The following is a 17233-nucleotide window of genomic DNA, read 5'->3' as shown; positions in this document are numbered from 1 at the left end:
GTTAGCTTTGACTTCCTAAAGACATCCACTAAAGAATCTATGTTACCTTAGTGTAAACAAAGTGACTCCTGACAATGCAGCCCAGCTCCAAAGTCATCAGAGCACTCCCAGATTCGCACATGGGCGCAAAACGGACTCTTGCTGCCAGTATGGTGCTGCGCATACGCAGCCTACATCAGCACCCGGCTTGCCAGGACTAATTTGCGCATGCGCGCGGAAGCGTCATTCGTCGCTTGTCACTCCCGGCCTCGTCACTTCTCCCCACTCGGCTGTTTCACCACCTCGCCTCCACCCCCCTACCTGTGGGTCCTCGCTCGCGGCCTAGCCGATTCCTCCCCTCTGCTCTGCCTCTGCTTCCCGCTGCCTCCCGCTTCTGCTTCCCGCTCCGCCCCGCGATTGCTGCCTTTCTTCCCCGCACGGGGGAAGGAGACTGTGAGCGGGAGGGAGCGGGGAGCGAGCAGCCAAGGGGAAAGAAGTGGCGAGGTCACAGATTCTGTTGAATTGCACACACAGTCATGCTGAACACGAGCTCCCGGGATTTATCTGTTCCAACTTCCAAAATATTGGAAATCTCTTTTTAAAAAATGCTCACTGGTTTAAAATTCGGGTTTGTGTCCAGAAATAATGACCAATAAAATTCATTAAACAACCCATTGCTGGGACCAGAAGCAGGAGGGAGCGGAGAGCAGAGACAGAGCAGATGGAAGGAAGCGGCAAGGTGGCGATCACCTTTTGGTGTTATTTGTTTTTGTTTTTGTGATAAATTGAGCAGCACCATCTTTGCTACTGGCTGCTGCCGAAAACGTCGCAGACAGTGACATTTCAGTTCAGGAGACTGCATTTGAACATGTGCAAGTACTGCGCCACCTAGTGCTTGCATTGTCAGCAAATGTAGCCTAGTGTAAATGGTGCTCATGCTGCAGCAAACTGAACTCGGAGTTAGTGAACCTTCTGAGAACTCTGCATTCCTCTAACTCTTCCTTTTGTGCATTCCCCACTTCCTTGGCCCCACCATAGCAGTTAAACCTCCGCATCTCCATCTCTCTGTTTCCTCCTTTAAGACGTTGCTGAAAACTTACATCTGTGCCCAAGCATTTGGTTACCTGTCCTAATGTCTCTTTTGTTTTTGGCTCGATGTCAGTTTTTTTCTGATTGCACTCCTGTGAAACACTTAGGGACTTTTTATTATGCTAAAGGTGCTATATAGATGCAAGTTGTATCTATTGTCATTTTGAGCATCCACTATTCAAAATGAGTAGCTTTTGGAAATCCACCGAAATATAAAAATCTTGGTTGGGGCGGAACATTTCTAAAGGGTTGCACTGATTTTTAAGATGCCTGATTTGGGCTGTGATAATGACAGTATTTAAAGTCAAAATAAAAGTTTGAATTGTGCAGAGGTACTGTTTGTTTCCATTAAAAGCAGTTCTTGATGAATCTTAAGATTCATTCCAGCCCTGCATGGTCTCTTGCAGCTCATTTAGTTTTGTGACTGTCACATGATACCAAACTATAGGTACCTATCTACTGCTTTTTAAAGATTATTTGGTTTACTGGAGTGTGAAAGAAAGAGAGAAACCACTGAACATTCAAGAAAAACTTGCAAAAAGATCAATTACGAGGGAAGCAATCGGAGCCCAGGCTCTCTTTAGCCACTGTAGCTAATCCATTACAAATGCGTTTAGCCTGAAAGCTGTTTTGAACCAGCGCAAGAGGCCGGGATTGTCAGTAAAGAACCCCTCAACTCTGAAACCACCTTTATTATTACTCTTTAAATATTATGTGCCAGTGTCAGAACTACATCATATCATGCTTCATTCAATATTACACTGTTGCAATTGCACTGAATCACGTGTATTATCATGATTGAACAGGTTTGAAAAGAAACCAGTTTATATTTAATTCTCAGATCCTTAAATATATAAGCAACTGTAAGCATTTTGTGTTTGTCCATTTGTCAGGATTGCATGTTGGTATAACTGATAACCCTTTCCATATGTATAGAGAAAGGGCAAAATATGTAAATAATTGAAGTATCTGAGTGTGCAATGTTACAGACAAGTGAATAATAATAGTGAGTTGCTATTTGCCATATCCTGACCATCCGAGTTTGTTTTAGTGAGTTTTAGTTCCCCCAGAGATTAGCTTTGATCTTTGTCAAATGCAGATATTTCGAGTCCCTTGTAACTGATAACTGAGTGGAATTGGCTTCTCACATCAGATTACAGTCTGTCATGGTGATTGGTGCCAACAGCAAACACTGATGATCACGGTCTGCAAAAATCTGCTGTTACATTTTCATAGCATCAAAGGAATGTGCTCCCCCCAGTGCTCTCACAGCTGCTCCCAGTGGCTTTTTCTTACACAGTAAATTAATTGGAAAAACAAGGGACAAAAGGCATTAGGTGGGGTCAGCTCGCAATGTCGCAGCTAGCACATGACGGGCTTTAATCACTATCTTTTCTGGAGGACTAGGTTTCTGGAGCCAGAAAGCCTCCCTGAGAGAGGAGAGCAGGAGCGAGAGCACTGCTGATGTTTCAGCATGCCCAGTATGATCCCTGGTACTCAGGCACACTGTTTCAGTATAAGGGTCTGATGACAGAACTGTGTCAGAATGTCTGTTTACCTCTATTGAAACATAACTCAAGTTGCAGTCTTCTAAAGAATTGTTTTGAAAGACTATGCATAAAGCCCATTATTTTACCAGCATTATAACATCTATTAACACTGAAAGAAATGGCTAAATTTCTTGTCCATGTTTTTGACTTCAGAGAACATTCAGGTAGCAGTTCACATGTATGTAGTACCTTCATGTACAGCACCATATGGTGTGTCTCGTTTGTTCAGTTTGTGGAATCCAGCTTCTTTTGGAGACAATGATCATTCTAAACTACTTTTTATATTGATGTCGTAACCAGCTTCCCTCTATGATTTTGTTTTCCCTTTCAGGCCTCCCTCCCTTTCAGGTAGTCCAGCATTTTCCGACATCTCGCTCATCAGAATTTCCCCACAAAGAACCCCTGTTGGTACATCAGAGCCAGTGTTTAGCCCACCACACCCATATATTAACCCGTATATGGACTACATTAGGTCTCTACACAGCAGCCCCTCTCTGTCAATGATCTCTGCAGCCAGGGGACTCAGCCCTACTGACGGTAAGCACCATGTAAAGTTTTGCTGCTTTAGAATAGATTAGAGACAATGATATAGAAATATGTGTATCAATTTAATGAGTTACAAAGGTAATGCTGTGAATATTTTATGATTTAAACTTTTTAATCAAATTATAATGTTAATAGTGCAATATTTTAAAATGATTATTTGTAGTGGATCTACAAAACCAGCTATTTATTTTATCACTATGTTGATCTAATGTATATTAAACCTTCTCAGTAGATTATAGGTCATTGCTTAAGTGAAATCCTGTTTTTGTAAAGACTTTCTAATTTTAGTAACTGTGCCTGCTGCACTTTATTCTTCTCGGTGTTGTTTTGAGCCCTAGGCCTTTCACTCCAACAACCCTGCAGTTTCCCAATAACATAACTGAAAGACCTGAGTTGCAGGGACAGGAGAGGATGTTTTAATCAGAACTTTAAAAAATAAAAAAAATAAGACCTTGACTTTTGAATATTTATGAGCCTATCTGAAATTTAAGTACAAGTTCCTGTTAATTTCCGCATGTCTCAGGTTGCTGATAGTAACAAAATTTTGTGTTACGATTAGGATTCATCCACTGATGGGATAACATCAGTTAAACAGCCCTTTCTAAACCTCTAAGGTTCAAAGAGAACAAATCAGCCAATAAGAAATATAAGCACAAATAGGACTGAGTTGCCTAAGCTTCACAGGCATGTGGGCTGCAGGGTTGGCCACCTCAGTTGTACGATACCACTTCACTACAGCAGCTGCACAATTTGTTTCAAACACGTCTGTATTAAAAACACAGGGTTAGTGACACTGAGTCTTATAGCATTGATGCCTACTGTCATGTAAAAGAGAATAACACGAATGTGTTTCCAATTTGTGCTGCATGCAAGTGCTGAAAATTCAGGGGAGGAACATTGCAACAGATAGACCTGTCATGCTCAGTTGGTCCCTTAAACTGAATTACAAAAAGAAAAATTAAGTTGCAGGGAAAGTTTCATTTAAAAACAAGTGTGACTCTGATGTGTGATTCTTGCTCTATGATCCATCACTGTGTCTATCATCTGATACACAAGAATGCAAGGACACAAGAAATAGGAGCAGGAGTAGACCATATGGCCCATCATGCCTGCTCTGTCATTCAAAACGATCATGCCTGATCTTAGGATTCAACCCCACTTTCCCGCCCGCTCACCATACCCCTTGATTCCGTGAGAGACCAAACATCTGCCTATCCCAGCCTGAAACGTATTCAACAATGGAGCATCCATAACCCTCTGGGGTAGAGAATTCCAAAGATTCTACCCTATCCAGCCCCTTTAGAATCTTATATTTTTCAATGAGATCACCTCTCATTCTTCTAAACTCCAGAGAGTACAGGCCCAATTTACTTAGTCTCTCATCATAGGACAACTCCCTCATCCCAGGGACCAATCTAGTGAACCTTCACTGCACTGCCTCCAATGTAAGTATATCCTTTCTTAAATGTGGAGACCAAAACTACACACAGTATTGCAGATGTTGTCTCTCCAAAACCCTATACAATTGTAGCAATACTTCCTTATTCCTGTACTCCAACCCCTTGCAATAAAGGCCAACATGCCATTTGCCTTCCTAATTGCTTGTTGTATATGCATGTTAACTTTCTGTGTTCCTTGTACAAGCACACCCAAGCCTTTTTGAACATCGACACTTACAAGTTGCACACCTTTTAAAAAATATTCTGTTTTTCTATTCTTACGACCAAAGTGCATAACTTCACACTTCCCTACATTATACTCCATCTGCCATCTTGTTGCCCACTCACTTAACCTGTCAAGATCTCTTTGCAGCCTCTGTGTCCTCCTCAGAGCTTACCTTTCCACCTACCTTTGTATCATCAGCAAACTTAGATACATTACTCTCTGTCTCTTCATCTAAGTCATTAATATAGATTGTAAATATCTGAGACCCCAGCACTGATCCTTGTGGTACTCCAATATTTACTGTCTGCCAACTTAAAAATGCCCATTTATGTCCACTCGTTGTTTCAGTCTGTTAACCAATCATTTATCCATGCTAATATATTACCCCCAACTCCATGAGCCCTTATCTTGCCTATTAACCTTTTGTGTGTCACCTTATTGAATGCCTTTTCGAAATCCAAGTATATTACATCTACTGGTTCCCCTTTATCCTACCCTATTAGTTTAACAAGTTTGTCAAACAGGATTTCCCTTTAGTAAAACCATGTTGACTTGTTCTAATCATACTGTGCTTTTCTAATTGCATTGTTAAGACTTCCTTAATAATAGATTCCACCTTTTTCCCAACAATTGATGTTAGGCTGTTTTCTCTCTCCCTCCTTTCTTGAAAAGCGGTGTAACATTTGCCAACTTCCAAACTGCTGGGACTGTTCCTAAGTCTAAGGAATTATGGAAAATCATAACCAGCGCATCCAACTATATCTCTTTTAGAACCCTAGGATGTAGGCCATCAGGTCCTGGAGATTTGTCAGATTTTAGTCCCTTAACTTTCTCCAATACTCGGTCTCTGCTGATATGAATTTTCCGTAATTTCCTCACTCTTTTTAGCCCCTCGGTTACTGTCTATTTCTGGTATGGAACTTCTGTCTTCTACTGTGAAGACAGACACAAAATATTTGTTCAGTGCCTCTGCCATTTCCTCATTCCCCAATATAATTTCTCCTGTCTCTGCTTCCAAAGGACCAACTTTTACTTTAGCTACTCTCTTCCTTTTGATGTACCTATAAAAGCTGTTACAATCTGTTTTTATGTTACTGGATAGTTGACTGTCCGTCTATTTTTTCCTTTTTTTATCAACTCTTTGGTGGCCCTTTGGTACCAAACAATGCAATCACTGTGCAGCACTGGGGAGTAGGTAACATATAAATACTATGGAGATGGAGTTCAGTTTAGAGCAGGGTAAGCTGAACTAGATTCAGGGCTGAATTTAGTCCTAAGAGTAAAGGTCACGGTGGCGGTACCAGAAGCAGGTGCCATTTCCATTTGGTCGTTGAGCAGCTGGCCGCATGTGAATTTGTGGCAGCCGGCTAATTAAGGAATGCAAGGCGCGGAAACCACCCAATCCTGGACCCGAGGCAGTAAGCCAAGCGGGGTCAGCGTCAGATGATGCCATGGCAGGTGTTGCTGTCATCTTTAAAGGGCTGCCAGCCCTGCATTCGTCACTGCCTGAACAATGGACTTCATCCTGCTACTTCTGCTGCTGCTCCCTTGACTGAAGATTGAAACCAAGCAAGGAGCTCACCGGAAGGCTACAGCAATAATGGCAGAAGGAAGACTCTGGGTGGCCACACAGTTCAGCAATGCCTCCCTGCAGGTTCTCCTCCAGGCTGCAAAGGCAAGGCAGGAGGTTCTCTTCCTCAGGGACGGCAGGAGGAGAGGGCTCACCTGACCAAACAAGCCTGGATGGAGATTGCAGAGGAGGTCAGCAGCTATGGAGTCACACTCCGAACCTGGATCCAGTGCTGCAAGTGCGTCATTCACCTCATTCGGTCTGCCAAGGTGAGTACTCCATACCTTTTATCCCTTTGGGGCTTGCATGTGGCAACACATGAGGGTGAATTTGGTGGAGAGGGAGCGACCACCCAATCAGTGGCAAGGGGTTTAGGCAGCAGCATATATTGTCAGAGGCATGGCTGCGTCTCGGTGAGAGGCACCCATCTGTCTTTGTTGGCCCCACCAAGGATCCTTGAGAGTGGCCATATGCAGGTGGCATTCATGTGCCCCCATCATGGCCTACAGGCTCCCCACCAGCGTAGGTGTTGTGCTTGTCTCAGTTGGGAAATTAAGTTTTCCTTTTTGTGCTTGTAGGAGAAGAAGGCACACAACAACATAGAGGGTCAAGACCAGTGAAGGGTGCTGTACCTTCACATTCTGACTGCTATGGAGGAGGAGGCCTTGGAGTTGGCAGTGCACCAGAAGAGCAGCTGCACAATTGCTGATGATGAAACAAGAGTGACAACCCAAGAGGGTGAGAGAATGGGTGCAGGTGTACAAAGGGTGCATCTGATGCACACAAGGCATAGTAGCATAGATAAAGGAGAACCAGTGGATGTGGTATATTTGGATTTTCAGAACGCTTTTGATAAGGTTCCACACAGGAGCTTATTAAAAAAATTAAAGCACATGGAATTGGGGGTAACATACTGCTATGGATTGAGAATTGATTAACAAAGAGTAGGAATAAATGGATCATTCTCAGGTTGACAGGTTGTTATTAGTGAGATACCACAAGGATCAGTGCTTGTGCCACAGATGTTTACAATCTATATAAATGACTTGGATCTGGGGATCAATTGTAATATTTCCAATTTTGCTGATGACGCAAAACTAACAGGGAATGTGAGTTGTGAGGAGGATACAAGGAGACTTCAAGGGAATTTGAACAGGCTAAGTAGGCAAGAAAATGGCAGGTGGAATATAATGTGAATAAGTGTGAAGTTATTCACTTTGGTAGAAAAAACAAAGGCAGAGTATTTCTTAAATGGTGAGATGTTGGGAAGTGTTGATGTCCAAAGGGACCTGGATGTCCTTGTTCATGAGTGACTTAAAGCTGGTATGCAGGTGCAGCAAGCATTGAGGAAGGCAAATTGTATGTTGGCCTTCATCGCAAGAGGTTTTGAGTGCAGGAGTAATGAAGACTTGCTGTAATTGTATAGAGCCTTAATGAGACCCCATCTGAAGTATTTTGTACTGTTTTGGTCTCCCCATCTAAGGAAGGATATACTTGCCATAGGGGGAGTACGACAAAGGTTCACCAGACTAATCTTTGGGATGGCAGGACTGTCGTTTGAGGAGAGATTGAGGAAACTGGGCCTATATTCTCTAGAGTTTTGAATAATAAGAGGTGATCACATTGAAATTTACAAAATTCTTACAGGGTGGATGTAGATAGGATGTTTCCCCTGGCTGGTGAGTCCAGAACCAGGGGACACAGTCTCAGAATAAGAGGTAGGCCATTTAAAACTGAGATGAGAAGGAATTTCTTCACTCAGAGGGTGATGAATCTTTGGAATTCTCTACTCCAGAGGGGCTGTGGAAGCTCAATCATTGAGCATGTTCAAGACAGAAATTGATAGATTTCTGAATACTACTGACATCAAGGGATATTGAGGATAGCGTGGGCAAGTGGCAGTGAGGTAGATGATCAACCATGATCTAATTGAATGGTGGAGCGGGCCCCATGGGCTGAATGGCCTACTCCTGTTCCTATGTTCCTCATGTGTCCACCACTGGACACATGGAGCTCCACAGCAACCATGGTTGGAATGAGGAGATAGGAAGCCCTTAACCCATAAATGTTTATGTTCTCTCATGCAGGTCAGGGTCAAGCGACCCATGAAGAACTCGAGAAACTGGGGTCCAGCCGGCCATCTTTGAGGAGGAGGCAGGAGCCTCTGATGGTGCAGCATCACATCATTGCTCTGCACCCTCCACCAGCGCAGATACTCTCACATCGGTGGGTATGCATTCACAAGTAGATTCAGGGTCATAAGCTGGTGAGCACAGCATAGAAGCGCCCGAGCAGCTGTCAGAGGCTGTGACAGTCAGGGGACTGTGGGAGGCCATGCCCAGGCGGATGACATGTTTCTGGAGTCGGCTGCAACACGGCAACTGCTGCAGCTGCAGCGAGAGGTGAGGGAGCAACTGGCGGAGCTTCCAGAGGCTGTGGGCACCCATGTGCGGTTGCTGGAGGAGTCCAAACAGGTCATGAGTGCTGCCATGTCTCTGGCATTTGTGCGCATGGCTTCTTCCATCATGAGATTGGCAGCCTCATTGGAGAGCCTAATCCAGCAGACCACTCAGTAGATACCAGAGATGCACGTAGACCTGAATGCCATCGGTTTGTCCATGAGCTTTATGCAGCAGGGCAAAGCGAGAGGGGGATGAGGCGCTTGGAGTCTCCACCAGGTCTTCATCCTTCTCAGGTGAGCAGAGAGTACAAGTGTGCCTTGCGAGGGAGGAGGAGCAGCTGACCTCTGCTTCTGGGGGCTCCTCTCGGGGTGCTCCTGGTGTGGACAGTGGCTTCTCAGCTCCCCTCAGTGACACCATCGCCTCAAGAAGCCACAATGATGGAGGAGGGTCCTGCACCTGTGCAGGAGCCCCTCAACATACCAGGGCCCTCCAGACCTCAGGCAGCCAGAGGACGACCGCCAAGTTCATCCCAAGCCACAGGGCAGCACAATCAGCAGCCTGCCTCCATGTCATCTGCAGGCACAGGGGTAGTACCTTGTAGGAGCACTCGTAAGAAAGTTAACAAGAACACCTAGCTGCACTTGGGGTTCATGGGTGATTACAATATGTAGATGTTAAGTCTCGTTTTTGTTGTGCGCCTTAATAAATCTTTCATTTAATGTTGCTGCTTCTCATTCTAATTCTTGCTGCTCTGTGAGATCTCATCTACACACCTGCTCCCTCAATGGGCTTGAAGTGATGGACTAAGGTACGTCCATTCGGCTGCTCAGCCTTGCCACTGAGCGCTGTGCACCTGCGCGCTAGGCGATGGAGTGCAAAATGAAAGGTGTGACAGCAGGACTGATTAAAGGTAAGGCTTTTTGGAATCTTTCTGAAAGGGCAAAAGGGTCACAGGAAACGGCTCTGTATTAGTGCGTTCCGAGCCCCTCTCGCTCTTACCTCATTGCGCATTGCCTGTGGTCAAAAAGTCCCTCATCTTGCGTCGCATGGTCAGTTCACTCCTCCACATCCTCATTGCTGGAGGAGGCATCATGATCAGCGATGTCCTCATTGTTCAATGCCTCCCCCTCTGCAGTGCGAGGTTGAGCTGTGCACAGCAGACCACCACAATATATGAGACCCTTGCTGGGGCATAATGAAGGACTCCACTGGTTTGGTCTAAGCACCTGAATCACATCTTCAGAAGCTCAGTGGTCACTTGGGTTGAGCAGTGGCAGAAGTTGTACCTCTCCTCTGCATCTGTGCGTGGGTTCCTCATTGGCATGAGCAGCCATGTCTTTAGTGGGTAGCCCTTGTCTCCAGGTGTCCATCTCTGAAGGGGCGGGGGGGCCGGACCAGAAAAGCTGCAGCACCTGGGACTGCTGAAGAATGTAGGTGTCGTGGCTGCTTTCTGGGAAGCGTGCACACACCTGAAGGATCCGCTTTCAGTGCTCACAGGCCAGTTGAACATTGATAGAATGGAAGCCCTTACTATTGATGAAGGCTGCTGACTAGACTGTGGAAACCTTGATGGCCACATGCTTGTAAGTCGATGACACCTTGCACCTGTGGGAAATCCAGCGATGGCCCCGAAGTCGATGGACCTCTCTGCCTGACTTTCCTGATCAGTGTGGTGTGCACATATTCCCCAGTCCTGTTGAACATGGCATCAGTCACCTGCTTCTTGCACCGATGGGATGCAGACTGGGGGATCCTGCACATGTCCCCAGTGAATCCCCGGAAAAATCTGGATGTGTAGAGGTTGAGAGCCACAGTGATCTTCAGTGCCACTGGCATTGGGTGTCCATGAACCACCCCCCCCACCCCCAGCAGCATGGTGCAGAGATCAGTGACGGCCTCCCTGGAGAGCACTGTCTTCACTGACACTGACGCTCAGATATTTGGAGAAAGTGCAACCTCAAGCGGTAACACTGTCTCGTGAGGATAGCCTTTTCTGCGTGCAGGTGCCTGTTGGTGTGCCCCTCTGCACCCTTCTGTCATGCGCCCACCCAAAGACTGACACTTTTGCTCGTCCTGAGTTTGGTGATGTGCCCCACTGGGGCCTGGACCCCTCTCCATTTGAGCTGTCCCTCCTCTTCAGCAGGAACCCCAAGGCCTAGGTGGATGAAGCCCATGGCAGGTGCCCTCTCTCTGACTGGTTGGCTTTCCATGTAGATGGCCTCACCTCTCCAAACCTGTCCCTGATTCCTTTCCTCGGAACAAGTACCACTGCCCTGTGACTCTGGCAACACGCCCTCACAGTCCTGGTACCTTCTCCTCAATTCCACTGCGATCTGGCAATGCCATTTATGCACCACCCTTCCTGCCATTTGCAAGCTGACACTCCCGATGGCTTCCCAAGAGAGCCAACACTTATCCCCCATTTCCTTGTCACCTCGTTTCACCAGGTGGAGCTCTGAAGACTCATGGTCCCTGTGCACCATTGATAAAATTGGAAATACACCGTCAAGTTGGCATTAATTGGCCTTTCAAGTACTTCAATTGGTGTCCCACCACCTTGATGTTAGAAGTCTGCCCTCCATGGTTCCCGCCGCTAATAAAATTTGGAAGCCACGTCAAGACATCGGACTTGCAGCCAATCGTGGTCCGCTCCACTTTACAGCATGATCCCCGCCTTCAAACATGCTGTAAATGGCCCAGTAAAATTCCAGCCTTGATCTCTTCTGCAAAATAAAGATGGTACTCCCTCAAGCCAAGACTATCAAGGATGTTGGGGAGCACCAGCAACTTTTCAGTAGCGTTACTAAGTGAGGGTCCCGTTCTCTGCATTGATGGATTTCATTACTATAGTTGGTCTTGTATCATTGAAAACAAGCAATACACCAAAAGATTTCAGTTATTCAGAAAAGTTTACAGTGTAGCTCTACTGTTTCCAATGAGATAAGTATTTGCATGTTCTGCATGGTCTTTGCTACTTCCAACCTTCCTCTTGCTGTCCTGAGCAAACATCCTTTTTTATTTTGCCTTTCCTACCTCCCCTCATGCTCATTCCAAGTTCTTCTCATTCACGAGACCCACCTCCTGCTCCCTTGATCCCATTCCCACTAAATTGCTGACCACCCTACCCCTCCTCCTGAACCTCATGCCAGTTGACATTATGAATGGTTTCCTCCTTTCAAAACTGCCATCATCACTCCTCCCTCGTCAAAAAATCCACACTTGATTCCTTTGTTCTTGCAAAGTACTACCCATCTCTAACTCCTTTTTTCTCTTCAAAGTTATTAAACATATTTTTGTCTCCCAAATCTGCGTCCGTCTTTCCCACAACTTTAAATCTCTCCAATCAGGTTTATGTCACTGCCATAGCAATGATACAGCCCAAATCAAAGTCACAAATTACATCCTGTCTGACTGATTGTGGTGCACTATCCCTCTTCGACCACTCTGTAGTCTTTGGCCACATCATGTTCTTCCAGTGCCTCTACTCCATAGTCCAGCTCAGTGGGACTGGCCTTACTTGGTGGCATTGTAGTCAACATATCTTCATCAATGGTTTCTGTTCCCACCCTCACTTCATTATCTCTGGAGTTCTCCAAGGATGTATCCTGGGTTCCCTTCTCTTTCTTAACACAATTTCTCCTCTGGCAACATCATACGGAGGCAGCTTCAGCATGTATGTTTAAACCCAGATCTATCTCCATCACTTCTCCCAAGCCCTCTACTGTCGCTGTGCTGCCACACTGTCTGACTTGAAGTCTTGGATCTATCACAATTTTCTTCAGTTAAACATTGGGTAGACTGAAACAGTCGTCTTTGTCCCCTAACATAAAGTTTGTTCCCTTTCCACTGATTCACTGGCCACTGACTCAGGCTAAACCAGACTGTTTGCAAGCTCTATGCGACCTATCCGATCCCGAGTTGAACTCCCTCTGTCCCGCACATTATCTCCATCTCAAAGACTGCCTACTTCCACCTCCACAATATCCATCCATATCCACATCTGCCACAGCCCATCAGCTGCCAAAACACTCACCCATGCCTATATCACCTTTGATAATTCCAGTGTTCGCTGGTGGGCTTCCCATCCTGCAGACTTTGTAAACTTCATCTCGCCCAAAACTCTGGTGCCTGTTTCCTAACTCACACCAAGTCCTGCTCACCTATCACAATATGTCCTTGCTGAATTAGATTGGCTGCTAATCAACTGCAACTTAAAATTCTCATCCTTGCGTTCAAATCCCTCTATGACTTTGCCCCTCGATATCTCTGTAACCTCCTCTAGCCCTACAACGCCACCAGAACTCTGTGCTCCTCTAAATCTGGCTTCTTGTGCATCCCTCCTTTCACTGTACCGTTAATGACCATCTATGCTGTGTGCTCTGGAATTCCCTCCTTAAACTGCTCTGCCTCGCCACCTCCCTCTCCTTTAAGCCCCTCCTTAAAATCTACCTGTTTGTCTTAGTATCCATTTATCCATTTTCTATGTTAAAAAGCATTACATAAATGTCAGTAGTAGTCATGTTCATTATAGAGAGATATACAAAAAGTAGAAAAGTTTTGGATGGACTGGTGACTTTACAACAGAAGGTTTCCCTGCATCCGCTTTTCCTGTTTTCAGCTTAAAGCTGACCAACGGGTATGGAAAGTTCTTGTGCACAATGCAAACACAAGCGGGTAACACACTGCAGAAAATAACTCAACTTTTCCCCTTCTGCCACTGAGGTGTTTACATCACTGTAGCTGTGCTGGCTGCAAGAGCCCAGAACTGGAACTGTAAAAGTTCTGAGAGCCTTGTTTTAAAAAAAAAAGTGCTGAAAAAAATCAATCCAAAGGTTCAACAGAAGCTGCAAATATTAGACAGTAGCAGCTGGCTGCAATCAAATGTTACACAAAGTACTACAATAGCTTCCAGGTTCCTATGATTTTTATAAAGCACTGGATCTTTGCTATTTGCAGTTTGTGTGCAGACTAAAATAGTCCCCAAAATAAATCCCAGCATCCTCCTTCATAGAGAAAAAAGGGTTATAGCACTTCATTGTACCATCAGAATCAAATGACTTTGTTAAGAAATGTCTTTGTCTGCCATTTCGTATTTTAAATCTTGGACTTCATGGGGTAAAGTACAACATGTCTACAAGGATGCATTGCACTGAAATCAAAAATATCTCTTACAACAGTTTGACAAATCCTAGGAATTGTCTTTTCTAGTTGGAAAGGATGTACAGGTTTGTAAATTTTATCAAGCTACTAGAGTGTAGGTGACAATATGGAAAAGGATTTTGTCTCTGCTGTTTGTAGTGAAATAGGAAATGTTTATGAAGAATGAATTTACAATTTAATTACAAATAGTGCACAGAGGAAATGTTCCCATTTAATTTGAACGGAGTCCTGTTTACCGTCACGTAGTATGTCCCAGAGCAATAGAAAGATCTGATCAGCGTTAACTAAAAAACTGGCAGGTGTCCAGATCAGTTGATGTGTGGGAAGAGTGCATTTGAAGTAATATACAAGAATGCAATTTGTGTTCAGCTGTTGGGGCCTCATTGAACAACCTTGGTGACGATCTAAAGTCTGTTTGCTTTTGCAGTACCGCATGCCGGAATCAGCCCAGCGGAATATTACCACCACCAGATGGCTCTGCTGGCTGGCCATCGTAGCCCGTATGGTGACATCCTTCCTCCAGCTGGCACAGCAACTGCTGGTGCTCTTCACATGGAATATCTGCACACAATGGAAGGTAGGTGACAACCAAAAAAAAGTTACATATTGAAAATTCATCATGTAAAAGTTTCCATTCAAATTTTTTTAAAATCTCAATCATTCGAACATACTAAAGCAACCTTAAAAAAAAGAGACAATCTCTGGCTCTGTCACAGAAGTTGATAATTTGAGGGACCTGATAGTCATTTAATTAAATCTTAATTTGGTGTTGAATGTTTTCAGAGGGGTGAGTGAGGTTTAAGCACTGTCAAGCCATTGCCAGGTTTAGGAGGGTGCAGAACTGAATTGTATTCACTAAAGTGCAGCACCATGGAGTGGCAGGTCAAAGCCTTCCTCTGCATTGTCACAGAAGGTGAATCTTCAATCTCAACAGAGCCATGTAAAAAAATCCAGGCTCTCCAATAAAGGGACAGGAAATTGGGGAAAATTTCCTACCTGTGCTATTCTCCTGTACTTCCTCTGGGGCTCCATATAGCAGTATTGGCCTGGAAATGAGTGCCTTGTTTTCCATTCAGTTGGGAAATAGGGCATGACATTGGAAAGGAAGATCAAGAAAGGTCAGAGAAAATGGTGTTGAGAGTGGGCCATTGTGAATATTCCTTAGACCATATCTTTGTAGCTGTGTGAGCAGATGGCATGTTTACGTATTTATGCAGCAAGCTGCAAATTGATAAAGTGTTGGGTCTTACCGTCATGACTTTCCACATAGATTTTTTTTCTCAATTTCAGTCAGGCTGGTAAGTGATGTACTTCATTGGAGGCAGGCTGCGCAAGTCAGCGCAGCAATGCACCTCTCAGTGGCCAACTTTAGAGTTGCAACTGCAGAGGTCTCATGCCTGAAAGCTGGCAATGATGTCGAGCTCCGAGAGGACCTAGAGAGGAAAAAGAATTTTAACAATCCGAGTGCTTTTTATTTTGTTTAAGTAACAAAGAGGTAATGAACATTTCAGATATCTGATTCTATTCTGGACCTTAGTGTTTGAAAAGCCAAATTAAAAGTGCTTTTGTGTCTAAATTCAGTGGTCAGGAAGTCCATATTTATTTGTTATATAAAACAGTTTTAAAAGTTACTGTTACCTCATTGTACTGTTGAATCCAAAACAACTTTAGTGGCAAAGCTCACAAAAGTTTAATTCTGGATCACTAATCCCACCAATATGCCTGGAGCCTATTAAATATATGCTTTCCAAAAAGGAAAATCTGGGTTTTAAGTAGGATGATCTGGAAGTACCAGCCAAGTGTGAGGTTACCAGTTTAAATAGTATAGGGTAATGAAAAATTTATATTACTTTTCAACACAGAGAGGACGAATATGAGATCAATTTCTTCTAAATGAAATAAAAAACTAGTTCCATTAAAATTCAAGTACAGCAGCAGCAACATTTAAATTAGGCATTGTTTTAACATGTGGGGCAAATATGCATAGTGATATTATGCAAATGAGTTATTTTGCAGTGTAAATAGAAGATTAAAAGTAGAATGCATTGTGGGAAGGTCATTTAACCTCACCTTTTTCCAGCTGATGAGAGTCTGTTTAGTCAGTACTTTCTTTTAATCTGAACAGGATGAATTTACCCTTTTACTTTGTACAAAGCAATTAAAAAGATCTAAACCCCAGTCGCTGTCAAACTTCAATCTGGATTATGTGAGGATCTGTTGCTCTGTCATTCATCTCACTGTGACTGTATTCTTCTGTTACAGTATAATAACAATTTCCTGAAACTGAAACTAAATTATATATCTTTTAAAATATCAGTCGTTGTACTCACCGCAACTTTAAAAAAATCATTTATCTTCATCTTTTTGAAGTAGTAGCTGGTAGAAGTGTTTTTTAGATGTTAACAATCATTTTTTATAGCTTACTGACTTTATTAGACTGCAATGGTTTGCTTTCTTCAGCATTAATGTATTCCTATACAAGGTCAGTTAATATTCAGTTACCTAATTTAAAAACTGAGAAATAATTAGGTGAATTATCCTGAATTGTCAATAAAGTCCAATTGGTTAAGTATAAGGTTCCCTCCATATCTTTCACAATTCAGGCACGTGTGATATCAAATCAAGTGTAAAAACCTTACAGCTGTGATTAAATAACATGAATGCACTGTCCCCTGTTGGACATGTTGGAAAGTTGAGAGTTACTAATGCCTTATTGCTGTGAACCATAGAGAGGGAAGGATATGGACATCATCTCAATAGGAAGAGAAGCTGAAGACCAATGGGTTACAATGTTAATCTCATTCCACAAAAGGGAAGGAGGGATTGATGGATATCTGAGATCAAGCCAAGCTGGGACAAAAGATCTTTTCATGTTCCGCTCTTATGTTCTGATGACTCTGTCCCACCCATTTAATTTCCTGGGGATAGGTTCTGCCTAGTTTTTCCATGCGTTACCTCCCTAAAGGTAAATGGAGTGAAACACAATAGAAAGAAAGAGCTTGCATTTATATAGCGCTTTTCATGATGGCAGCATGTCCCAAAGTCCTTTACAGCTGGTGAAGTGCTTTTGAAATGTTGTCACTATCATAATGTAGGAAACACAGCAGCCAATTGACACACAGCAAGCTCCCTCAGATAGCAATTAAATAAATGACGAGATCATCTCTTTTAGGTGTTGGTTGAGGGATAAATGTTGGTTAGGATACCAGGAGAACTCCCATTCTCTTCTCTTAATAATGCCTTGGGATCTTTTTTGTCCACCTGACAGGGCA

The 17233-nt window shown here is 43.9% G+C and overlaps 1 protein-coding gene across 1 annotated transcript in view; it reads left to right on the top strand.

The window, feature by feature from the left end:
* Positions 1-17233, top strand: part of LOC137369634 (transcriptional activator GLI3-like) — a 471074-nt gene that overhangs the window by 356512 nt on the left and 97329 nt on the right. The window contains exons 5-6 of the mRNA XM_068030965.1: positions 2950-3155; positions 14389-14538. Coding sequence (XP_067887066.1) covers positions 2950-3155; positions 14389-14538 — 356 coding nt within the window. The remainder of the gene's footprint in view (positions 1-2949; positions 3156-14388; positions 14539-17233) is intronic.

Source organism: Heterodontus francisci, chromosome 5, assembly GCF_036365525.1.
Source record: "Heterodontus francisci isolate sHetFra1 chromosome 5, sHetFra1.hap1, whole genome shotgun sequence".
Taxonomy (NCBI): domain Eukaryota; kingdom Metazoa; phylum Chordata; class Chondrichthyes; order Heterodontiformes; family Heterodontidae; genus Heterodontus; species Heterodontus francisci.
The sequence above is the reverse complement of the archived record's forward strand: the minus strand, read 5'-3'. Positions and strand labels throughout refer to the sequence as shown.